This window comes from Coregonus clupeaformis, chromosome 7 (genome assembly GCF_020615455.1).
Source record: "Coregonus clupeaformis isolate EN_2021a chromosome 7, ASM2061545v1, whole genome shotgun sequence".
In the NCBI taxonomy this organism is placed as follows: Eukaryota; Metazoa; Chordata; class Actinopteri; order Salmoniformes; family Salmonidae; genus Coregonus; species Coregonus clupeaformis.
In genome coordinates, this window is record NC_059198.1 from 11255448 (window position 1) to 11281451 (window position 26004).

A 26004-nucleotide genomic window follows, 5' to 3' on the forward strand; every position below is an offset into this window, starting at 1 on the left:
CCATCTCGTCCAAAAAAGTTGACTCAAGTTTGCCGAAAAGCACCTGGATGATCATCAAGACTCTTGGAAGAACGTTCTACGGACAGATTATTCAAAAGTATAACTTTTTGGAAGAACATCATACCAAAGGTCAAGCATGGTGGTGGTGGTGTAGACCTCCACAAGTCTGGTTCATCCTTGGGAGCAATTTCCAAATGCCTGAAGGTACCACGTTCATCTGTACAAACAATAGTACGCAAGTATAAACACCATGGGAAGGAGACGCGTTCTGTCTCCTAGAGATGAACGTACTTTGGTGCGAAAAGTGCAAATCAATCCCAGAACAACAGCAAAGCACCTTGTGAAGATGCTGGAGGAAACAGGTACAAAAGTATCTATATCCACAGTAAAACGAGTCCTATATCGACATAAACTGAAAGGCCGCTCAGCAAGGAAGAAGCCACTGCTCCAAAACCGCCATAAAAAAGCCAGACTACGGTTTGCAACTGCACATGGGGACAAATATCGTACTTTTTGGAGAAATGTCCTCTAGTCTGATAAAATAAAAATAGAACTGTTTGGCCATAATGACCATTGTTATGTTTGGAGGAAAAAGGGGGTTGCTTGCAAGCCGAAGAACACCATCCCAACTGTCAAGCACGGGGGTGGCAGCATCATGCTGTGGGGGTGCTTTGCTGCAGGATGGACTGGTGCACTTCACAAAATAGATGGCATCATGAGGAAGGAAAATCATGTGGATATATTGAAGCAACATCTCAAGACATCAGTCAGGAAGTTAAAGCTTGGTCGCAAATGGGTCTTCCAAATGGACAATGACCCCAAGCATACTTCCAAAGTTGTGGCAAAATGGCTTAAGGACAACAAAGTCAAGGTATTGGAGTGGCCATCACAAAGCCCTGACCTCAATCCTATAGAAAATGTGTGGGCAGAACTGAAAAAGCGTGTGCGAGCAAAACACCAATCTCAACGTCAACCGTGAAGAGGCGACTGCCCATCTTAATCTTTTATTTTTATTGGCCAGTCTGAGATATGGCTTTTTCTTTGCAACTATGCCTAGAAGGTCAGCATCCCGGAGTCAGTCGCCTCTTCACTGTTGACGTTGAGACTGGTGTTTTGCGGGTACTATTTAATGAAGCTGCCAGTTGAGGACCTGTGAGGCACCTGTTTCTCAAACTAGACACATGTATTTGTCCTCTTGCTCAGTTGTGCACCGGGGCCTCCCACTCCTCTTTCTATTCTGGTTAGAGCCAGTTTGCGCTGTTCTGTGAAGGGAGTAGTACACAGCGTTGTACGAGATCTTCAGTTTCTTGGCAATTTCTCGCATGGAATAGCCTTCATTTCTCAGAACAAGAATAGACTGACGAGTTTCAGAAGAAAGTTATTTGTTTCTGGCCATTTTGTGCCTGTAATCGAACCCACAATTGCTGATGCACCAGATACTCAACTAGTCACGGGGGGCCAGTATGAAAAATGTATGCACTCACTAACTGTAAATCGCTCTGGATAAGAGCGTCTGCTAAATGACTAAAATGTAAGGCCAGTTTTATTGCTTCTTTAAATCAGCACAACAGTTTTCAGCTGTGCTAACATAATTGCAAAAGGGTTTTCTAATGATCAATTAGCCTTTTTAAAATTATAAACTTGGATTAGCAAACACTACGTGCCATTGGAACACAGGACTGATGGTTGTTGATAATGGGCCTCTGTACGCCTATATAGATATTCCATTAAAAAATCTGCCGTTTCCAGCTACAATAGCCATTTACAACATTAACAATGTCTACACTGTATTTCTGAACAATTTTGATGTTATTTTAATGGACAAAAAAATGGCTTTTCTTTCGAAAACAAGGACATTTCTAAGTGACCCCAAACTTTTGAACGGTAGTGTACATACATAAATGCGCACACACACACACACACACACACACTACATGACCAAAAGTATGTGGGCACCTGCTCGTCAAACATCTCATTCCAAAATCATGTGCATTAATATGGAGTTGGTCCCCCCCTTTGCTGCTATAACAGCCTCCACTCTTCTGGGAAGGATTTCCACTAGATGTTGGAACATTGCTGCGGGGACTTGCTTCTATTCAGACACAAGCATTAGTGAGATCAGGCAGAGATGTCGGGCGATTAAGCCTGGCTCGCAGTCGGCGTTCCAATTCATCCCAAAGGTGTTAGATGGGGTTGAGGTCAGGGCTATGTGCAGGCAGTCAAGTTATTCCACACCGATCTCGACAAACCATTTCTGTATGGACCTCGCTTTGTGCATGGTGGCATTGTCATGCTGAAACAGGAAAGGGCCTTCCTCAAACTGTTGCCACAAAGTTGGAAGCACAGAATCGTCTAGAATGTAATTGTATGCTGTAGGGTTAAGATTTCCCTTCACTGGAACTAAGGGGCCTAGTGTGTTTTTGTTGTTGTTGTTGGACATAAAAGGCTGTATAATCACCAGGAAATCAGCTCAAAGGTAACTCTGAATAGAACAAGGAGAGGAGCGGTTTACAACAGGACGGTAACTCTGAATAGTATCACTTGGCTTGTGTTGGAGCTGGTCTTCACTCACACTTGGTTTAGCATTATTTTCTAAACCAATAAAAAGCAGTTTAAGTAACCATTGTGTGAATTGGTAGTTTTCTGTTTTACTGTTGAATTATTTCCAAAAGGACACTTTTAATTAGATTAAATTCCGTCTTCTACAAGGTTCCCTTTTGTGTCCCTTTCCTGACATACTGATGGAATTTTTAATTGCACCGACAGTTCCTCAAGGTCAGGAAGACCTTTTAGCTTTTCAGTCTGCCCCCCCATCTGCCCCAGTCGAGAACTAGAAAATAGATTTATTCTGCTGCTGAGTTCAGTAAGTGGCAACGACTTAAAGCGCAGATTTAAAATTGGAACGCTACGGAAGTTTATTTAATTGAAGTTATTGTAACTTCTCTTGCACTTATCTGTTGAACTTGCTCAGTCTCCCAGATGTCTTATGTTGGGGTTCTGTTTTTCACAGCTTTCCTTGTGCATATTTTTGCCCCTCTGGGTGTGGTTGCATTTTCCCTTAGCCTCTATGATGCAATACACATAGATAAGAATGTTGTAGGCTTTTACTGTCTGTCAAAACCCAGCTCTTGTTTGAAGAGCTCGTATATTTTATTGGTGCTGGTTTATTTTGATATGGATTAATGCACTATTTATAGCTCACCTTTAGTTCCCTTCCTCATTGGGTAGTTTATCTAATCTCAGGCAAGCCAGACAGAGACATTTACCAGGATCAGCCATTGTTTCTGGATTATAGAGTAATGCCCTGAGAGTTCGCCCATGTAGTTGGTGTAGCCGCACCCTCTGTGGGGTTGTGAAAAAACGGATGCATCGGTTTTTCAGGGGAAATGGAAAGAAAGCCTGTGGCTAGACTTCAACTTTTGGGCATTAACAAGGCGACACTCCATCTTAACTCCTCCTCCACATTTACTGGATTGGTTTAACAGTGCAGAAGAGAACCTCCCCCGACAGTTTTCTCATCAAGACCAGAAAGAATGAAACGCCGCTCTCAGGTGTTTCTTTTACGTCTGCTACATTAGGTTAGTTTAGCCTTGGATGTTGCTTCGGGGTCTTTTCCTAAAGAAAAAAACAGTGGTGTAAAGTACTTAAGTAAAAATACTTTAATGTGCTACTTAAGTAGTTTTTTGGGGTATCTGTACTTTACTATTTATATTTTTTACAACTTTTACTTTTACTTCACTACATTCCTAAAGAAAATAATTTACTTTTTACTCCATACATTTTCCCTGACACCCAAAAGTACTCGTTACATTTTGAATGCTTAGCAGGACAGGAAAAGGGTCCAATTCACACAATTATCAAGGGAAAATCCCTGGTCATCCCTACTGCCTCTAATCTGGCGGCTCACTAAACACAAATGCTTTGTTTGTAAATTATGTCTGAGCGTTGGAGTGTGCCCCTGGCTTTCCGTATTATTATTATTATTTATTTTTTAATGGCGCCATCTGGTTTGCTTAATATAAGGAATTTGAAATGATTTGTACTTTTACTTTTGATGCTTAAGTATATTTAAAACCAAATACTTTTAGACTTTTACTCAAGTAGTATTTTACTGGGTGACATTCACTTTTACTTGAGTCATTTTCTATTATGGTATCTTTTTACTTTTACTCAAGTATGATAATTGGGTACTTTTTCCACCACTGGAAAAAAACAATGGAAGATGGTCACTGGGTCAGGAGATGGCTGAGCCCAGGCTAAAACACATGTTCCTGGATGTTAGGTTTGGGCCCTACACAGCCTGTGGGCCAGATTACTGGCATCACTCTTGTAATCTCTTTTCCACTGGTTTTACGTTTCTTCTATCACATCCTGGATCTCTGGGCAAGTCCATCCACATCAATACAGCCTACAAAGCACTTCTCCTCGGCTGCCTCAGTTCTCTCTTATCTCAGCCCCCCCCTATCTGCTATCTCATTCAGCTGTCAATACATCCCACAGAGCAGTCCTTGTAGTGAGGCCTATGACCTTGCCTCTGCATTCAGTCCTTAATCTGAGGAGGTGTATAACTGCACTGTGTGATGTTTTCAACTTTTTGTTTTCCGGAATGGGTAAAACGCTCATCCCTGGTGAAATGTACTTTATTGGCATGGCTGATTTCTTTGGGTTTTTATTGATCGTTGCTTACCACCATGTCTCAAAAGGGGGGAATTGAGGACAATGAGAAGTCAATTCTACATTATTTCCATCAATGTGGCGTGTGATGTCATACCAGAACATGGGCCAGTAACCGAAAGGTCGCTGGTTCTAATCCCCGAGCCGACTAGGTGAAAAATCTGTCGATGTGCCCTTGAGCAAGGCACTTAACCCTAATTGCTCCTGTAAGTCGCTCTGGATAAGAGCGTCTGCTAAAATGACTAAAAAACTAAACACAAAAAACAACCCCAAAAAACATTTCAACACTTCCATGGTAGTTGTAAAAAAAATATTTTACAGGGCTATGTTATGTTCTGGTATTCCTTCAATTTCTCTGCCAGGTTTTCCAGGCACATCTCCCTCCCTGATATGAGGATGTGCTTACGCAAATCTGACTGTCAGCTGTAGAGGGGAGCAGTACATTTCCCGGGAGCTACACTGCCTGTCGCTGTCTTGTCTTGTTTCAGTGGAGAATGTTCTGACTTGTTCCTGCATAACAACGCTAGATGTGTTAGCCCTGTTATTTGACCTCTGAGAAGCTTGTGCTACAAGCGGTCAGACTTTATCGCTCAAAAGGAAAATGGGATGGGTTTGTAAAGAGTGATATAATTTGATAAGATCTGCCGTCACCACCTCTTATTAAAAAATCCTGGTCTAAGACACTCCATGCCCTCAGTCTTACCCCTCTGTTGTCCAGTTGTAGCTTTGAGGGAAAATGTGCTAACTATTACTGATATGTGGTTGTCTCACCTAGCTATATTAAGATTAATGCACTAACTGTAAGTCACTCTGGATAAGAACGTCTACTAAATACCTAAAATGTAAATGTAATGTAAAATTTAAATGTAGCTTCCATCCATAACAGAGCTCTTGGGTGTAGGGCCTGGGCCATACAGTTTGTCCTGATCCTTGAATAGTCTCTTCCCCCAGGGAGGAAGTCTGGGCCTTTCCATCCTGTTCATGCTGCCTCCAAGCAGCAATTGGCCCCGCCAGCTAATCAGCCCGCCCGACTCCCTATTTGAATGGAAATACTTTGGAAAAGGCATCATTCCTTTTCTCTCTTCCTTGAAGTGAGTCATTTATCTGGCTTGACTGGATTGTGGTGAAAGGACACATTTTAGATGTTCTTGAACCAAGCCCAAGTCCCACCCTCGTCTCGTAACCTTCTATTGCTGATCCCTAACTTACCAGAGAAAACCACCCAAACACGCTGGTGGACTGCCACTCCTTACTGCACTGTTCCAGAGCTGTAGGCTTTCACTTTATGATCACTGTAGTTTGCTTTCCTTATCTTAGTATGTTGTCTTAAAAGGAGGTGTGGTGCGTTTTGGTTTCTTTTTTATGCCATCCATGAAACTTTGTCTACTAAATTCCAGTTTAGTGAACAGGGCCGTAACTACACACGAGGACAGAGTTCCGGACCTCTGTAATTTTTTCTACTTTGAAAAAAGGTATAATTCTAATATTTTGTACGCAATAAAGAAACTCTATTACATCTAAAACATCTAAATATTGCTCCAAGCGTTGATCAAAGCTCAGAACGCTTATTCTTGATCTTACTGAGTTCTAATCGCGCCTGCCTCATTGCAAACGAGTGGAATCATGAACAGTGATTTGTTTATGTTCGCCTGCGTCCCTCGGATTTGTTTTTTTTGCAGCACATCCACCACTCTCTCAAACGGTTAACTCAGCCTTATTGTGGCACAGGCAGAGAGCCTGAGATGTGAAATGAACTACCCCAGCTCGGAGTAGGCAAATGGAGATGCTGCTTGACCGTGTGTTTGCGAGATGCAGTGGCATGGCCCAGGGTGGCCACGGACCCTCCGAAATCTGATTGCCCCCCAGAAATTCTGAGATTTGATAAGTCGTCTCTGAATGTATTGATTAATTTTGACCAAGAAGCGCACCTACATCAAGACTCATCAATCTCACCGGAGAAAGCATCCGAGCGAGCAAAACGGTGCCCCTCTGTCTTAAGGCGTCAGCATGCTTCAGTTTGGCTGGTTCCTAGCCGAACTTGGCTAGCCGAACCGAACGAGTGTGCTCGCATACTCACTTAAAAGACCTTCGCTTGAGAAATTATAAAAAAGCGGCAACATTACTGTTAGTCCATATTGAGACATCGTAGCCAGTATACATTTCCTCAAAATAGTCAGAATTAATCTAAGATAACTGAAGAAATCTGTCATTAATTTTGACGTTTTTGCCAAAGAGATCTTAGTCGCGAAATTTTACATCTAAATAAGATGTTTGGTGCAGTATTTCTCAATGAATTTTTTTGCATGAAAACGAGTCGTCCTCTCGATGAATGACAAAGACTTTATTGAAGAATCCCTACTGTTGACCAATCGCCAATGAAAGGGCGTAGATTTCGGCTCCGAACTTTGGCTTCCCTCCAGAAAAATGTTTGTGTGCCCGAACAACCCCCCCAAAAACTCACAGAAGTCCAAAATTAGCAAACGTCACAAAATGTCGTCATAATAAATGCACAAACTCTACCAAACTGGTTCGGCTAGGAAGCATGAGGGCGCCTTTAGTATGTGTAGCCCATGTCATATTCATTTTGGCCAGATAGCATCAGATTACATGGGCTACAAATACTACGACAGAGGGCCGCTGTTTGCCTCGTTCGGATGCTTTCTCTGGTGAAATAGATTCAGCCTCTTGCGAGTTGAAGGAAAATTATGAAATACTGACAATGTTTCAATTGGAACATCTCAACATGCCCTATCTTCCCTATAGGCCTATATTAAAATGCATTCAAAATGCAAACAATACAATTCTAAAAATGTCATATGTTTTATAATATAATAATATAATAATATAATATAATATGCCATTTAGCAGACGCTTTTATCCAAAGCAACTTACAGTCATGCGTGCATAATTTTTTTTTTTTGTGTATGGGTGGTCCCGGGGATCGAACCCACTACCTTGGCGTTACAAGCGCCGTGCCTTACCAGCTGAGCTACAGAGGACCACTGTTTTAGTTTACTTAGCTGGTTGTTCGTCTTCTCGATCGCCCACTGGAGTTTATACACTGCTCAAAAAAATAAAGGGAACACTTAAACAACACAATGTAACTCCAAGTCAATCACACTTCTGTGAAATCAAACTGTCCACTTAGGAAGCAACACTGATTGACAATACATTCCACTTGCTGTTGTGCGAATGGAATAGACAACAGGTGGAAATTATAGGCAATTAGCAAGACACCCCCAATAAAGGACTGGTTTTGCAGGTGGTGACCACAGACCACTTCTCAGCAGGAGGAGCACTGCCAGAGCCCTGCAAAATTACCTCCAGCAGGCCACAAATGTGCATGTGTCTGCACAAACGGTCAGAAACAGACTCCATGAGGGTGGTATGAGGGCCGGACGTCCACAGGTGGGGGTTGTGCTTACAGCCCAACACCGTGCAGGAAGTTTGGCATTTGCCAGAGAACACCAAGATTGGCAAATTCGCCACTGGCGCCCTGTGCTCTTCACAGATGAAAGCAGGTTCACACTGAGCACGTAACAGACGTGACAGAGTCTGGAGACGCCGTGGAGAACGTTCTGCTGCCTGCAACATCCTCCAGCATGACCGGTTTGGCGGTGGGTCAGTCATGGTGTGGGGTGGCATTTCTTTGGGGGGCCGCACACCTCCATGTGCTCGCCAGAGGTAGCCTGACTGCCATTACGTACCGAGATGAGATCCTCAGACCCCTTGTGAGACCATATGCTGGTGCGGTTGGCCCTGGGTTCCTCCTAATGCAAGACAATGCTAAAGAAAAAAGTAGGATGTGTTATTTTAGTGTTCCCTTTATTTTTTTGAGCAGTGTAGTTTACCCATTACCCACTTTTTTTTACCACTACATCACTGATATTAATACAGAATCGTAAGTAATATTCTAATAATTAATGTGAATGTGAAATTACGATTATCTGTGTGCTCCATAGTCTGTTTGTGCGGAGCTTGATTAGTAATGCCTATAAATACAAATGTGAACGCTATGCAATTTGAGAAAAGAGATCTGTGTAAAGAGTTGATGATTTTATGCAATTCATCATTATAACTGACTGAACAGTCACTGCTTCTGTGTCAGTGTGAATAATTTATCATATTTTCCCCTTTCAGGTTATAACATTACAATTGTAAAGCTAATAGGCTATGTGTTTGTAGATCGACTGAGGTGAATGAACCTACAGCAGCAAAGGTGATAAATACTGTGGTCATTTTTGCTTGTTAATGCTGTTCTCCAAATAGCATTTTAAAGTGTTTTAATTGTAAATAAATGCTGTAAATGAGCTTCAACTTTAGGGGGAAAAGTTTAAGTTCATTTACAGGATTTCTATACAGGTCCCTTCCGGACGTCACTAAAACTAAACTATATACAACGGGAAATGCTGCCTAAGCCATTAGGTTGACAACTGCCCCTTTTCCACAACCCCCCCTCATCTCTCCATTGTGTCATTACTACGCAAAGAGATATGAGATAACAGGGCTGCCAACTTTTGAAGAAAGCTTGAAGTGAGATTTGCTATGTGAAGTTCATTGCCCCCTGTTACAACCCCCTACATTTTACTGTTTTAAAGCTAATTTCCTGCAATTCTACAAATTTTGAAATGGTTTAGGCCTATGACCAGGGTGGAAAATTCAAAAATTAAAACCACAGGTCAGGTGTATTCAGGATGCTTTGAAGATTAAGTGAACACTCAATTCGACTACTTTTAGATTTTTGGGGGATGAAATTTAAAGAATGCTAATATTTTTTTCAAACATTTTTTTTTAGGTGGTTTGACACTTTATTCAGACCATAATGAAATGAGAGAGGGAGACAGGTAAATGTTAGAAACAGTGGGAAGGTTGGAAGCAGGGACTGTTTTCGGGTGGAAGGTTACATGCAACACGTGCCGGGGAGTGTTACCACTACACCAAGGCTCTGCACATTACATTTTAATATTAATGGTTGATGGCAGTGGGTAACCAAATCATAGATTGCATGATCCTTGTCAATAGACTGCTTTCAAGATAAAGAGACAAACATTTTGTAATTTGGGGGAACTCTCTTTTTAAAATAGGGCTGGAAGAAAATCCTGCTTGCTCCAGGATGGTTGGCCAGCCCTGATCTATGTTTCCCAAGTGCTGGGTGTTTGAAAAGGTTATTTTTATAACAATAATTTCTCAATCACTAAAGCTTCATGAAAAAGTATCTAATGAATATCAATATTCAGGTGGTTTATGCCTACTAAGGAGATGGATTGGGGGTAAGGCCCTGCGATAGACTAGCGTCCTGTCCAGGTGGTGTCCTACATCAAGCTCGCACAAGCCAAGGCTCGTGCAAGGCTACATACTTACTACTTATGCCTACTAGTTGAAGATCCTTGCCGTCATCTTACTCTACACAAACAAAATATATGATGCTTTTATGAGTTGTGAGTCCCCCTACCATCTCTGCCTATCTTGTGCATAATACTAAAATGTCAAAAATGAAGACAAGATGACAAATATGTCTCTACACCCTCATCAAATGTTCTATTCATTGTCCCCCCCCCCCCTCTAGAATCAAGCTTACACTTTTCGGTTCACATTCTGTTTGACAAAATTATGTTCATAGTTAGAATTCAGGTCACCCTACCAAACTTCCCTGCTAAAACATACTGTAGGTCTGTCTGCTGCCTTTTCATTGTCACAGCATGAATGCCAATCACCAAACGAGGGGACTAATGCAATTGTGGATTAAATCGACTTTAGTACATGCTTTCAAAAAGCTGCATTCTGCAATAATAGGGACTGGAGAAACAGCAATGTTGACAACATTGTACATAAAACAACACTACCGTGCTGCTCTTTTTACAGTTGTATAAACTCAGCGGAGAACATTCTCTCTCCATTCATCTCCACTCTAATCTTGAAGGGCGTTTCTTTAAAACATGCATCCAATCCCCTTGATCCCTTACATAACTAGACCAATCATATGCTTCAATGTGCCGCGGTTCAAAGTGCTGTGGCATGACAGGACAATGATGAAGGTTCTGCTCGTGATGTTAAATTGCAGGCCCAGATGCTCCGATTTCAAAACGATTTGGAGCACAGTTGAAAAGTTAATGCGCTGACTATAGAATGGACTAATGAGAAAAATAAAATAAGTATTTTTCAATGCGTGAGATATGAGGTGTGCCATGATGGCGTAAGAAGAGGGTCAAATGCGGGTGTCTCAGTGCCAGTGAGTTTTGGCAGCTCTGAGAAAAAACACTGAAACACCTGAGGCGTTTTTATCTCACCCTGTCAGTCTCCAGTATTTCAAACCTCGTCATTGACCACGTTCACATGCACACCAATATTCCATTATTATTCTGGATACTCAAGTATTGTTTTTGAGTTGACGCATATAAACATAATATCCCGTTTACAATAACACGAAAAAGGTTGTATCCCGGTTATGAGAAACCCGGAGAAGATGCCTGGGATATGCTGATCTAAGACGGGATACTGTGGCATGTAAACATTTTATCCCGTTTACTACTGTTTTTGTGATCTGCGCACGCTCAGTTTCGCATATCATGGGTGTTGTGTGATGTTTTTCATGTGATTTGTCAAACAAATCACTTTCAAAAAGTAACGTTAGGCTACCTGCACAGTTCGATCCACCATAATAATTCCATAATAATTTAGTCTACTATAATTAATTTCCTACTGGCTACTTTCACCCCTAATATTGACATGTTTCTGATGACAATTTCCGACATTTGGTAGACCATATTATAATTTCCGACATTTGGTAGACCGTATTATAATTTCCGACATTTGGTAGACCATATTATAATTTCCGACATTTGGTAGACCGTATTATAATTTCCGACATTTGGTAGACCATATTATAATTTCCGACATTTGGTAGGCCATTTGTTTGTCAACTGTAGTTAGATCCATACAGCTTCTCTTCTGTCACAACTTGTTGCCCCAGAAGACTAAAGTAGTGCCCACCAGAATAATGTCTTATATTGATTAAATTAATATATTAATCTACTCAACACAGGTAAAGTTGTCTGTTTCGTTTAGGGACCAGAGAGAAAATGCAATAACTCCAAACAGTTGAAAGATTGGGCCTGTGCATCAGTTTGACCGGTCTTAAGGAAAGGAAAAGCTGAGAAAACAACAAAACACGTTTCTGATAAGAAACACATTTTGTTATGTGGTTGAAATACTGTCTGCTTGCATAAGTGACAGATAATACATTAGACCCGCATTCACATTTTCTCAAGAGATGCTGAAATAAATAAATAATTTTTCTCCGCTCCTTTTCCCTAGACAATTAACATTTGTTGTATAATTTCAATGCAAGAAATGCATAATTCTGCAGGAGTTAATATTATATTACGCTACATGTGAGAGGTTATAGTGTCCATATTTCAGTTACTATTACATTTAACCCATATACAAAAAATGAGAAATATTCAGTTTATTCATGACAGGGATACTCATGAGCGGGATATCACAGGTGCATGTAAACAGTTTATCCCGAATAAGACCTTAAGCGGGATATGAGCTACTATCCGGAATACTGTGCGCATGTAAACGTGGTCATTGTCTTCAAGTTAGCGCCTGAGTTGAATGCCTCTGAACAAGGATGATTGAGAAGTTTTTTTTTTTAATGGTTATACAGACATGGGTATCTGAAGACACAGTTGTAAGAAATGTGCACTTGCTGTCCAATTATCTGCCTTATCACCCACAATGCCTTAGCGGCCCACTGGCTAACCAGACCCCACACTACAGTCTCTACAGGCAGAGATTGGGTCATTTTAGCCAAAAAATAGCATTTCTTTCACTCAATTTTCCACAAAGCCTAATCCCTGTAGAGCATCCCTTTCCACATAGTGATTCGTAAAACAATCCACTTGGTCAACCACCCCACAACATGTCTACAGAACCATCTTGTGGAAACCATGTCTACTTACTTTTATGTTACGGTCTACCCTACACCTTTTTATGGGATACGGAGGATATAGTTTGTAACCTCTGGCATATAACCACACATAAAGATAGCTCTCAACATCAAATTTAACTTCCCTGAAATGCTATCGGATTACTGTTTTTTTACAGCATATTTGCTGATTTCATAAGAGGCCCAGCGCAGCTATCTGCATACAACATCTCTCTCAGGAATGGTGGAACAGGAAAAAAAATGGACAGAAAAAGGTAATGGTTTATGGATTTTGCATGTGTAATGCCATCACCTCCACTTTGAGATGTGGTATCTGAGTGACACTGAGACTTATCTTCAATTTTGCTCCATAAGCTCTCTAATGCAATGGATTGAGCTAAGTTTAGCAGTACTGTCAGTATAGAGATGTAGAACCAGTCATGTTTGGGTTTGAATCCACTTCAGGGCATTTCACCTTTGACATGGAAAATATGAATGGGTTTCCCTGGGAGTTAAACACTTTGGGAGTACTGCTATATACAGTTGAAGTCGGAAGTTTACATACACTTAGGTTGGAGTCATTAAAACTTGTTTTTCAACCACTCCACAAATTTCTTGTTAACAAACTATAGTTTTGGCAAGTCGGTTAGGACATCTACTTTGTGCATGACACAAGTAATTTTTCCAACAATTGTTTACAGCCAGATTATTTCACTTATAATTCACTGTATCACAATTCCAGTGGGTCAGAAGTTTACATACACTAAATTGACTGTGCCTTTAAACAGCTTGGAAAATTCCAGAAAATGATGTCATGGCTTTAGAAGCTTCTGATAGGCTAATTGACATCATTTTAGTCAATTGGAGGTGTACCTGTGGATGTATTTCAAGGCCTACCTTCAAACTCAGTACCTCTTTGCTTGACATCATGGGAAAATCAAAAGAAATCAGCCAAGACCTCAGGAAAAAATGGTAGACCTCCACAAGTCTGGTTGATCCTTGGGAGCAATTTCCAAACGCCTGAAGGTACCGCGTTCATCTGTACAAACATTAGTACGCAAGTATAAACACCATGGGACCACGCAGCCGTCATACCGCTCAGGAAGGAGACGCGTTCTGTCTCCTAGAGATGAACGTACTTTGGTGCGAAAAGTGCAAATCAATCCCAAAACAACAGCAAAGGACCTTGTGAAGATGCTGGAGGAAACAGGTACAAAAGTATCTATATCCACAGTAAAACGAGTCCTATATCAACATAACCTGAAAGGCCGCTCAGCAAGGAAGAAGCCACTGCTCCATGACCACCATAAAAAAGCCAGGCTACGGTTTGCAACTGCACATGGGGACAAAGATCGTACTTTTTGGAGAAATGTCCTCTGGTCTGATGAAACAAAAATATAACTGTTTGGCCATAATGACCATCGTTATGTTTGGAGGAAAAAGGGGATGGCTTGCAAGCCGAAGAACACCATCCCAACCGTCAAGCACGGGGGTGGCAGCATCATGCTGTGGGGGTGCTTTGCTGCAGGAGAGACTGGTGCACTTCACAAAATAGATGGCATCATGAGGAAGGAAAATTATGTGGATATATTGAAGCAACATCTCAAGACATCAGTCAGGAAGTTAAAGGTTGGTCGCAAATGAGTCTTCCAAATGGACAATGACCCCAAGCATACTTCCAAAGTTGTGGCAAAATGGCTTATGGTAACAAAGTCAAGGTATTGGAGTGGCCATCACAAAGTCCTGACATCAATCCTATAGAACATTTGTGGGCAGAACTGAAAAAGCGTGTGCGAGCAAGTAGACCTACAAACCTGACTCAGTTACACCAGCTCTGTCAGGAGGAATGGGGCAAAATTCACCCAACTTATTGTGGGAAGCTTGTGGAAGGCTACCCGAAACGTTTGACCCAAGTTAAACAATTTAAAGGCAATGCTACCAAATACTAATTGAGTGTATGTAAACTTCTGACCCACTGGGAATGTGATGAAATAAATAAAAGCTGAAATAAATCATTCTCTCTACTATTATTCTGACATTTCACATTCTTAAAATAAAGTGGTGATCCTAACTGACCTAAGACAGGGAATTTTTACTAGGATTAAATGTCAGGAATTGTGAAAAACTGAGTTTTAAATGTATTTGGCTAAGGTGTATGTAAACTTCCGACTTCAACTGTAAATGAGAAATGAATTATACATTGAAATAGTATCAAAGTGCAATCAAAAAAGTGATCAATTTTCGCTCCAGTAAGTCACTCCCAAGAGCATCAGTTCAGGAATGCTGTCATATGCATTCTCTCTAGCTTTTATGTAGGAAACGGAAACAATGTATGTGTGCATGTTTCTTCAGGTTGAAGCTGTTCAGCCAACTTTTGCTTTGTGTATAGCTGTGTATGCTGATGGAAGTATTGAATATGGTATTAAAAGTGTTCCAGGGATTGTGTGTGCATGTTGTGTGCGTGCGTGCGTGCGTGCGTGCCTGTCCTCTCCAGATGGCCTCTGGCTCTGTCACTGCTCTCTGTAAGAATCTCCCTTCATTCCTGGAGGCTGTTACCATGCAACACATCTGTTACTTTGATTCCCTTCAAAACAAGCAGTCTGAGTCAATCCACTGTCACTTCTTCTCTGGTTGTAAACCAGCGGGGGCAACCAGGCTTTAGAAACACACTGGCTGTGATACAAAGCTGATCTAATGCCCAGACAAATGAATATCAGACACAACTTAACACTTTAAAATGTTTCCCTTCATTGTGTTTTCTGTCTAGATGCTATTTATACTATATGGCTCAGTTGGTAGAGCATGGTGCTTGCAATGCCATGACAGCTCGTCATTGTAAATAAGAATTTGTTCTTAACCTCTACGTGATCGGTTTCCCGTATACGGGACGGTTGAGCTAACGTGCGCTAATGTGACTAGCATGACTGTTGTAAGTAACAGCAAACTTTCCAGGACATAGACATGTCTTATATGGGCAGAAAGCTTAAATTCTTGTTAATCTAACTGCACTGTCCAATTTACAGTAGCCATTACAGTGAAAATATACTATGCTATTGTTTGAGGAGCGTGCACAGCAACAAAAAAATTATCACGGCAACTGGTTTGATACATTCACCTTTTGAAGGTAAATAATGTACTTACATTCAGTAATCTTGCTCTGATTTGTCATCCTGAGGGTCCCAGAGATAAAATGTAGCATAGTTTTGTTTGATATAATCAATTTTTATATTCAAATGTAGGAACCGGGCTCTACAGTTTGAACCCTTGCTGTCTCTGGCAACCCCCCGGCCATCTAGATGTGTGAAAATTAGTGTATAAGCTAATGATCCATCATGTACGACATTCCTGGGAGTGTGTAAACTTACATTTATATTGCCACATAAATATTGTATCTTCTATATAGTTATGTAGTTGAAAATGTATCAATTGACCAATTCTGCACATTTGAACAGACTTGATTCAAAATAGTCCACTATTGCTATGCTTCACTGGATCAATCTGAAACTTTGCACACATTGCCACAATCTAAATTGCACCTAAACTGCAATATTATATTGTGGCCTTTCTCTTGCATTTCAAAGATGATGGAACAAAATAAATTAATAGAAAACGCATGTTTTTTTGTTTGTATTATCTTTTACCAGATCTAATGTGTTATATTCTCCTACATTAATTTCACATATCCACAAACTTCAAAGTGTTTCCTTCAAATGGTATCAAGGATATGCATATCCTTGCTTCAGGTCCTGAGCTACAGGCAGTTCGATTTGGGTATGTCATTTTAGGCGAAAACAAAGGGTCTGGTCCTTAAGAGGTTAATTGACTTACCTGTATTTTTGTTTTTCTTTTTACAAAATTGTGGGTTTGATTCCCAGGGCCACCCATTCGTAAAATGTATGTATGCATGCATGACTAAGTCACTTTGGATAAAAGCGTCTGCTAAATGGCATGTATTACTTTCTCTATCTTCCACCTTTTTCTCTTCTAGTTTTCACTTAGCCTTTTCTCTCTCTGTCAGGGTTTGAACTCCTCTTTCTCTCTCCCCCCGCCTCATATTGCAGCCTGTGTATCAAAGCCCAGTGTCTACCCCCAGGCAGTGTTCTTTGGACTTTGATTTATGATTGAGCAGTGTAGGGCATGCAACTAAGATCAAATGTGTTCTGCACCAAGCTTTCACTCAAGTGAGCTTGAGTCACAGGCATGATAATGAAGCTATGGTGGCCAACGTGCCAAATGTTCACACAGCCCAATCAGCTTAAAAATGAATGTCAATTCAATTCATCATTTGTTTTTCTGAATCTTGTAAAGAACCTAAGACAGATTGTGACTGTACCAGGGTTTTGGGGAATAAGCCTTTTTGTCAAATGTCGACATGACTCTAACGTTGTGCATCTCCCTCTCGCTCTCTCCAGGCCACAGACAAGAGAAAAGCGCTGGAGGAGACCAAAGCCTACACCACCCAGTCTCTGGCCAGCGTGGCCTACCAGATCAATGCCTTAGCCAACAATGTGCTGCAGCTGCTGGACATCCAGGCCTCACAGCTGCGCCGAATGGAGTCCTCCATTAACCATATCTCTCAGGTCAGGTCGGAGTCTCTCTCTCATACACACACACGCTTACACAAAAATTAAGAGACCACTGCAAAATTATCAGTTTCTCTGGTTTTACTATTTATAGGTATGTGTTTGGGTAAAAATAACATATTTTTGTTTTATTCTATAAACTACTGACAACATTTCTCCCAAATTCAAAATAAAAATATTGTCATTTAGAGCATTTATTTGCATAAAATGACAACTGGTCAAAATAACAAAAAATATGCAGTGTTGTCAGACCTCGAATAATGCAAAGAAAATAAGTTCATGTTCATTTTTAAACAACACAATACTAATGTTTTAACTTAGGAAGAGTTCAGAAATCTATATTTGGTGGAATAACCCTGATTTTCAATCACAGCTTTCATGCGTCTTGGCATGCTCTCCACCAGTCTTTCACATTGATGTTGGGTGACTTTATGCCACTCCTGGCGCAAAAATTCAAGCAGCTCGACGTTGTTTGATGGCTTGTGACCATCCATCTTCCTCTTGATCACATTCCAGAAGTTTTCAATGGGGTTCGGGTCTGGAGATTGGGCTGGCCATGACAGGGTCTTGATCTGGTGGTCCTCCATCCACACCTTGATTGACCTGGCTGTGTGGCATGGCACATTGTCCTGCTGGAAAAACAATCCTCAGAGTTGGGGAACAATGTCAGAGCAAAAGGAAACACGTTTTCTTCCAGGACAACCTTGTACGTGGCTTGATTCATGCGTCCTTCACAAAGACAAATCTGCCCGATTCCAGCCTTGCTGAAGCACCCCCAGATCATCACCGATCCTCCACCAAATTTCACAGTGGGTGCGAGACACTGTTCCTTGTAGGCCTCTCCAGGTCTCCATCTAACCATTAGATGACCAGGTGTTGGGCAGCTGAAAATTGGAGAAGATGACCTTACTCCAGTCCTCTACGGTCCAATCCTTATGGTCTTTTGCAAACCTCAGCCTGGCTCTTCTTTGCTTCTCATTGATGAAGGGCTTTTTTCTAGCTTTGCACGACTTCAGCCCTGCCCCAAGGAGCCTGTTTCGAACCGTCCTTGCCGTGCACTTCACCTCAGCTGCCGTTTGCCATTCTTTTTGTAGGTCACTTGATGTCATCCTACGGTTGTTGAGTGACATTTGAATGAGTTGGCGGTCATCCCGGTCAGTAGAGAGTCGTTTTCGACCATTGGGTTCTTGGTCACCTCCCAGACCAAGTCCCTTCTCCCCCGATTGCTCAGTTTGGCCAGGCGGCCAGCTCTAGGAAGAGTCTTGGTGGTTCCAAACTTCTTCCATTTAAGAATGATGGAGGCCACTGTGTTCTTGGGGACCGTCAATGCTGCATAAATGTTTTGGTACCCTTCCCCAGATCTGTGCCTCGACACAATCCTGTCTCTAAGCTCTACGGACAATTCCTTCAACCTCATGGCTTGGTTTTTGCTCTGACATGCACTGTCAACTGTGGGACCTTTATATAGACAGGTGTGTGCCTTTCCAGATCATGTCCAATCAATTGAATTTACCACAGGTGGACTCCAATCAAGTTGTAGAAACATCTCAAGGATGATCAATGGAAACAGGATGAACCTGAGCTCAATTTCGATTCTCATAGCAAAGGGTCTGAATACTTTGCCAAAAAATTCTAATAACCTTTTTTTGCTTTGTCATTATGGGGTATTGTGTGTAGATTAGATTGAGGAAACAAAATAATTTAATCCATTTTAGATTAAGGCTGTAACGTAACAATGTGGAAAAAAGGAAGGGGTCTGAATACTTTCCGAATGCGCTGTATGTATGTATGTATGTATGTATGGCCTCTTTCTGTAGTGACTATGGTGCCTTTATTGAATAACTGTGTGACCGACTGTGTGTTTGTATTAATGATTGATTCTCCGTCTCTCTGTGTGTGCTGCTCTTTCTCACTCTCTCACCATATCATGCTCTCTACTTTATGGCTGCGAGTGCAGTCTCCCCCTGATTGATCATCTCACTGTTGCCGCTTTGCCTCACCCTGTTATTCTAAACTGTCAAACTGTGACTGAGGCCACAGGCAAGGCCACCGCCATTTGGAGGAGGTAAATCCGCCCGCTCATCCAATTAAGTCATTAAGGACTCTGCTCAAACAAAGGGACTAAGGACATATGGCAGCTCACCATGGGCTAGAACTGGGAAATGTAGACCAATGTGCCAAACCTTACGTCATACTGTAGACTCGTGCTTGGGAGTGTGGAAATGATGCAACCATTTAGTCATAGCCTTCAGGTCAAGTCCTGTTTGGAGTCGTGGTTGACTGGTTGCTTTTCTTTCATGGTAATGGAGAAAAGGAATAGAGAAGAAACCTTATCTATGTCTGAAATGACCCAATGATAAACTGGAGGTCAAGACTCCTACATGAAATCTGAAGTCTTTCTTACCCCCGATTTAATTAACAATTCTCAGAAATGTAGATGTCAATAGAGTGAAAGGGTTAAAAAAAAGAGAGGGAGTGAAGTGGAGGAGGTGAGGGGGAGCATGAGAGAGTCGGTGGAAGACGGAGGGTGAGAGAGAGAAATAGACACAAAGAAAGAAGACATTAACTCTCATGGACATGAGTCAATACTCAGACGGCACACAGCTGATACCAATGTCACCAAAACCACTCCGTTCGTGTCTCCATGACAGCGATCTCAGCCATCCCTGACGGTCATGAACTGGCAGAGGCAAAGAGAGCGAGATATTTGTTGAACATGTTCACCAGAGAGAAAATACTCACTCACTGCAGTGGTCTGAGTGAGTTGCTAAGCACAGCCTGCCTCTCTGAAATGGGAAAAAAGCAAACAAGACTTACCAGACATAACAAACCACCCGTTACACTTTTGACCAGCCTTTATTGTGTAAATACTATTATTTTACCATCAGTTTCACTGTATTGACAAAAACAGGGGTTTCTCATGTCTTTAGTTGCCATAACCTTGTGTGGTGTTGGTAACCATGGCAATATCTGGGTAGTTAGATGAGGGCATGCAGGGTCATGGTGGTTGAAGTGTTAAAGGGTTTGTAAACAAGCATATTCCCCTCTCAACTAGTGGATGTATAACTATGAATGGTTAGTATAGCATGCACTTCTCTGTAATGGTGGATAGATTCATTAGAGGGTGTAACGAACAATTTAATTGGTAATTTGCTATACTAATACTAGGGACGTGTCACGTTCGTTTAAGGACGGGTCAGACCAAGGCGCAGCGTGAAAAGCATACATGTTTATTACAACGATAAACACACAAACAAAACAACGTACCGTGAAGTCCGAAGGCTAAACACAACACAAGCCTCTAACACGGAACAAGAACCCACAACTAATGAGTGCCAACAGGCTACTTAAGTATGATCCCCAATCAGAGACAACGAGCGACATCTGTCTCTGATTGGGAATCACACCCGGCCAAACATAGAAATACAACACCTAGAAAGAGAACATAGAAAATACAACGTAGAACTCCACACCCTGACTCAACATACTAGAGTCCCATAAGTCAGGGTGTGACAGGACGATACCAGTATCGTGATACTCGTTAGTATCGTAGCAAGGAAACAAAACACAAAGCGGATTAAAGTTCTTTAGGAAAACAGCCCTAATGTTGGAAACTAATGTTGTCATCCAGAGTCACATTTATTTATTTTCCAAGCTATAGCACACTATTTTACATACTGCAGGTTTTTAAAGGACCAAAGAGTTTTGTCTGCTTCGTGTTTTCAGTTTTTGTCCCGGCCCTATCTAATACTATTTTTTCTCTTGCTAATTAACTAGATTAATAGCTAGTAATGATTAGCATAGTGTCTCTCTTTCAGTGGCGGTCGGTGACATTTAAGATGAGGGGGGACGATTAATTTTTTCGGGCATACTAATGATACTCAAATTTTCCCTATACCTATCATGAGGTTGCTACAACCTAGCCTATGAATGAAAGTTTACAACATAGTTGTGCAGGTCGAGAGAAGTTTGAGTAATCAAGGTGACAGACAGTGACACATTCAGTACCGCCTTGCACCCTTTTGCCTGCATCTAGCTGATCTAGGGTGTAATCCTTAGTCCAACAGTTGCAAACAAGAGTTTCTATTGGGCAAATTCAGGTATGTTTATACCCGTGTCGTTCTGTTTGCTTCCGTTTGAAACGTTTTTCAATAGAATCGGCGGAATGAATACACCCCTGATCACACACGAACACTGTTCACTTTCATAGCAGCCACATACAAACAGCATGATAATTTTGCTCGTTGTAGAATTCCTTCTCACATCTATGAGCTCTCGTCCTCTCACCTTTTCCCTTTGCTTGTGGACTTTAGTGCACAACACATCAGCTGTCTGTGACCAGGCGAAAAAACCTTTCGAAGCCAAACTTTCATATCATAACCGCTACACACAACCTACATCAGTGTAACCATATTAGCTAACGTCATAGCAAGTCAACATAGCTACTAGAACTAACACGTTAGTAAACCTGCTACAATCATGCATTACTTTGTACAGTCGTGGTCAAAGGTTTTGAGAATTACACAAGTATTGGTCTTCACAAAGTTTGCTGCTTCAGTGTTTTTAGATATTTTTGTCAGATGTTACTATGGTATACTGAAGTATAATTACAAGCATTCCATAAGTGTCAAAGGCTTTTATTGACAATATGATTTCAAGCACCACCCTCCTTTTAAAGCTTCCAGTCTGTTATTCTAACTCAATCAGCATGACAGAGTGATCTCCAGCCTTGTCCTCGTCAACACTCTGACCTGTGTTAACGAGAGAATCACTGACATGATGTCAGCTGGTCCTTTTGTGGCAGGGCTGAAATGCAGTGGAAATGTTTTTTGGGATTAAGTTCATTTTCATGGCAAAGAGGGACTTTGCAATCAATTGCAATTCATCTGATCACTCTTCATAACATTCTGGAGTATATTCAAATTGCCATCATCAAAACTGAGGCAGCAGAATCTGTGAAAATTTATATTTGTGTCATTTTCAAAACTTTTGACCATGACTGTACAGCAGTTTAGCAGTTGCCCCGGTGGCAATACATTTATAAAACCAAAAGCTTACCTTGACTTGGAAGAGTTCCAGTGTTGGATAGCCATATCCAGCTAGTTAACATAGCATCCCTCTCTGTTTGAGCCTGGTGTTTGAATAGGCTAAAATAGCTAGCTACATTCGCTAGCTAAGTGAAAGTGAAAAACATACAACAAAATATAGCTAACTCTCTCTCTTGCTTCTCCTTCATTTTTAAATACATTTGTTCAAAACTGTTCAACTCTCTTTGATTCAACTACTCACCACATTTGATGCACTGCAATGCTAGCAAGCTGTAGCTTATGCTTTCAGTACTAGATTCATTCTCTGATCCTTTGATTAGGTTGACAACGTCAGTTCATGCTGTAAGAGCTCTGATAGGTTGGAGGACGTCCTCCGGAAGTTGTCATAATTACTGTGTAAGTCTATGGAAGGGAGTGAGAACCATGAGCCTCCTAGGTTTTGTATTGAAGTCAATGTACCTAGAGGAGGACGGAAACTAGCTGTCCTCTGGCTACACCATGGTGCTACCCTACAGAGTGCTGTTGAGGCTACTGTAGACCTTCATTGCAAAACATTGGGTTTTAATCAATTATTTGGTGAAGTAAATATATTTAGTATAGTTTTATCTAAAAAGGATAACTTTTTTTAAACGTTTCACGATTTGTATGAAATTCACTGAGGAGGATGGTTCTCCCCTTCCTCCTCTGAGGAGCCGCCACTGCTCTCTTTGGGATATTGATAGCTAGGAATGAAGTGTAGACTGAACTAGAATGATATCTCTGACCAGTCGCTGATGTCCAATCTCTCTCTTTGTTAATAATCGAGTTAGTGCTAGGAGCCACAGGCTGTGGATGTTTTATTGCTTTCTCTTGTCCTGTTCAGAGATGGATCATTATAAAAACTAGCGCTGAGTTCACTCTCAGCTCCCGGGCAGACGGTTGAATAGCCCAGCTCACGTTCTGGTGGTGAATGGAAATGAAGAGGAAAGACTGCGGCACATTGATGCAAGCTCTTTTAAAAGCTGCAGTGTGTGTGAATGAATTCTCAGAGCCTATGTAAGCTATCAGGAAATGGACCATAGTGTAGGGATGTTGGTGCTCTCGGCAGTTTGTTCTCAAAACGCTACAAATCGCTTATTTCACTTGATTTCCCCACAGAGGAGGTAATCTCAAATTCTTGCCATAATTCCCTCAGTCATTGCTTCAGATGCCAACCTTAGGCCAAGCTGTGGGTGGTGGTGATCCAGAATGTGGTGGTGGATGGGGCTGATGACGGTGATCCTCCTGGGCGTGGTCTGGCCAGGCCTGGCGTCTGGAAGGTTAGCCCATGGTTAAGGAATAGGGAGTGTCCACTGACTGGTGTCTGTGTGGGCACCTTCTCCCTCCCTCCCGTGGTGGCTTTCTAGCTTCTACATCTAGCAATCAGTAGGCCTAATGCAGCACATCCTGAGTTAAATATGCAATTTGTATGATCGCATAGCCTTTAATGTAGCAGTCAAAGAATATGATTCTGTGGGGGAAAATGTGATGTTTAGAACATCATTTGAGGCTATACATTTGCGTGTTTGTGTGAGTGTTGCTAAGTCTCTAGCTATTGACATTCAGTGACCGTCTTGGTCTCCCTGCTGTATACATTGCTACGCATGTTTCCTTAACGCTGTATGTAGTGATTGTTGTGACTTTCTGTGTGTGAGGAGATTGTGTTATAACACCCTGCCAATGTTTCACCGTTGCCGTTGATGAACAGGGTTTCCCTGCAGTATCTAGTAGTGATGGGGGGGTGGGGGAAATCGATACAGTTACATATCGGGATATTATTTTTGACTATTTATATCGTATCGTTTTGACTATCGCAATATAATTTTTGCGCTAGTTGGCTGTACCTGCACCAAAACTGCAGTATTTTAACTTCATAGCCTGTTCTCCATTCTCCATTTTTCTATTACTGGTCAAAACGAGTTTTCTTCATGGCTCGCTCTTGGCCCTCTCCAGCAGACATTTGGTGAGCAATATGTTTGAAACATTGAATCGCAATAAAATCACAGTATCGAATTGCAATACATATACTGTAGAATCGTGAGAATCACAATACATATCGTATCGGTACCTAAGTATGGTGATAATATCGTGTTGTGAGGTCCTTGTTAATTCCCAGCCCTCGTATCTGAGGCTGAGGAGAGAATAGAGTGGCGTTACCTTGTGCTGTGTGAGAAGTGGCTGCTAAGAAGCAGTGAGCAGGAAGCACTTTGTCTGGCCAGCTTCAGAGCGGGCTTCGCACAGAGAGAACATCTCTCTGTCATACCCTGTGTTAAGAGGAAAGTGTTTGTGTGTGCACGCATACGCATGTTTATGCATGCGCAGTAAAGATGAGCATGTTTATGCATTTTGTGATGGGAAAAGCCCAGCTACAACTGGTGTCCGACTTCACAGATCTCTATCTACACTGAGTGTACAAAACATTAGGAACACCTGCTCTTTCCATGGCAGACTGACCAGGTGAATCCAGGGGAAAGCTATGATCCCGTATTGATGTCAGTGTAGAGGAAGGGGAGGAGACAGGTTAAATAAGTATTTTTAAGCCTTGAGACAATTGAGACATGGATTGTGTATGTGTGCCATTCAGGCGGTGAATGGGCAAGTCAAAATATTTAAATGCCTTTGAACGGGGTATGGTGGTTGGTTCCAGGCGCACCGGTTTGAGTGTGTCAAGAACGGCAACGCTGCTGGGGTTTTCACACTCAACAGTTTCCCGTGTGTATCAAGAATGGTCCACCACCCACAGGACATCCAGCCAACTTGACACAACTGTGGGGAGCATTGGAGTCAACATTGGCCAGCATCCCTGTGGAACGCTTTTGACACCTTGTAGTTCATGCCCCGAGAATTGAGGCTGTACTGCGGGCAAAAGGGGGTGCAACACAATATTAGGAAGGTGTTCCTAATGTTTTGTACACTCAGTGTATGTCTAACGGTGCATGTGAAAGCATCAAACAACACCACTCACTCGGCTGCCAAAGTCGTTCACACTACTTACTGTAAATCACCTCATTTCATAAGGGTTCCTCTGTGGCACGGATGCACTTGGGACTGCCAGACAGCTAATTGAAGTCAGTGCTGCTCACAACGCTGAGCTATTCCATGCACCAAGAATCTGCCACACCACAACTCTATAATACATGGATCTCGATAGTCGACTGTTTTGAGATTATAAAACTGCATGCATGTGACACGTCCGTGCTACTTAGTATGAGCACAGGTGTGTGTGTGTTTGTGCAGGTTTTTTTCTGGATCAAAATTGGGCATAGGTGGTGGGCGTGGCGTGGGTCAATGGCACGGTCCTCCTGTTGACCCCAGTGACAAGGTGTATCTGTTTAAAGCTAATTTCTTGTAATTTTACTTTTTAGTCATTTAGCAGACACTCTTATCCAGAGCGACTTACAGGAGCAATTAGGGTTAAGTGCCTTGCTCAAGGGCACATCGAGAGATTTTTCACCTAGTCGGCTCAGAGATTCGAACCAGCGACCATTCGGTTACTGGCCCCACGTTCCTAACTGCTAGGCTACCTGCCGCCTCTACACACAATTCTACAGATCTTGTCTGAGATGTGTCTGAGAATACATTTTTCAGTTTTAAAGCTAATTTCCTTCAATTCTACTCAATTTGACACTGTTTATGCTATCTGAGTGACTCAAACATTATAACAAAATCAATACTCCTGAATGCTTAACTTCTGGAATTGTTGTATTTATTTATTTTACCCTTATTTTACCAGGTAAATTGATTGAGAACA

General features: G+C 41.7%; 1 protein-coding gene across 12 annotated transcripts in view; it reads left to right on the top strand.

The window, feature by feature from the left end:
- abi1a (abl-interactor 1a) overlaps window positions 1–26004 on the top strand; it is a 91508-nt gene that overhangs the window by 22846 nt on the left and 42658 nt on the right. For all 12 annotated transcript variants that reach the window (XM_041880334.2, XM_041880331.2, XM_041880330.2 and 9 more), the window contains exon 2: window positions 17017–17184. In XM_041880334.2, the coding sequence (XP_041736268.1) occupies window positions 17017–17184 (168 nt within the window). The remainder of the gene's footprint in view (window positions 1–17016; window positions 17185–26004) is intronic.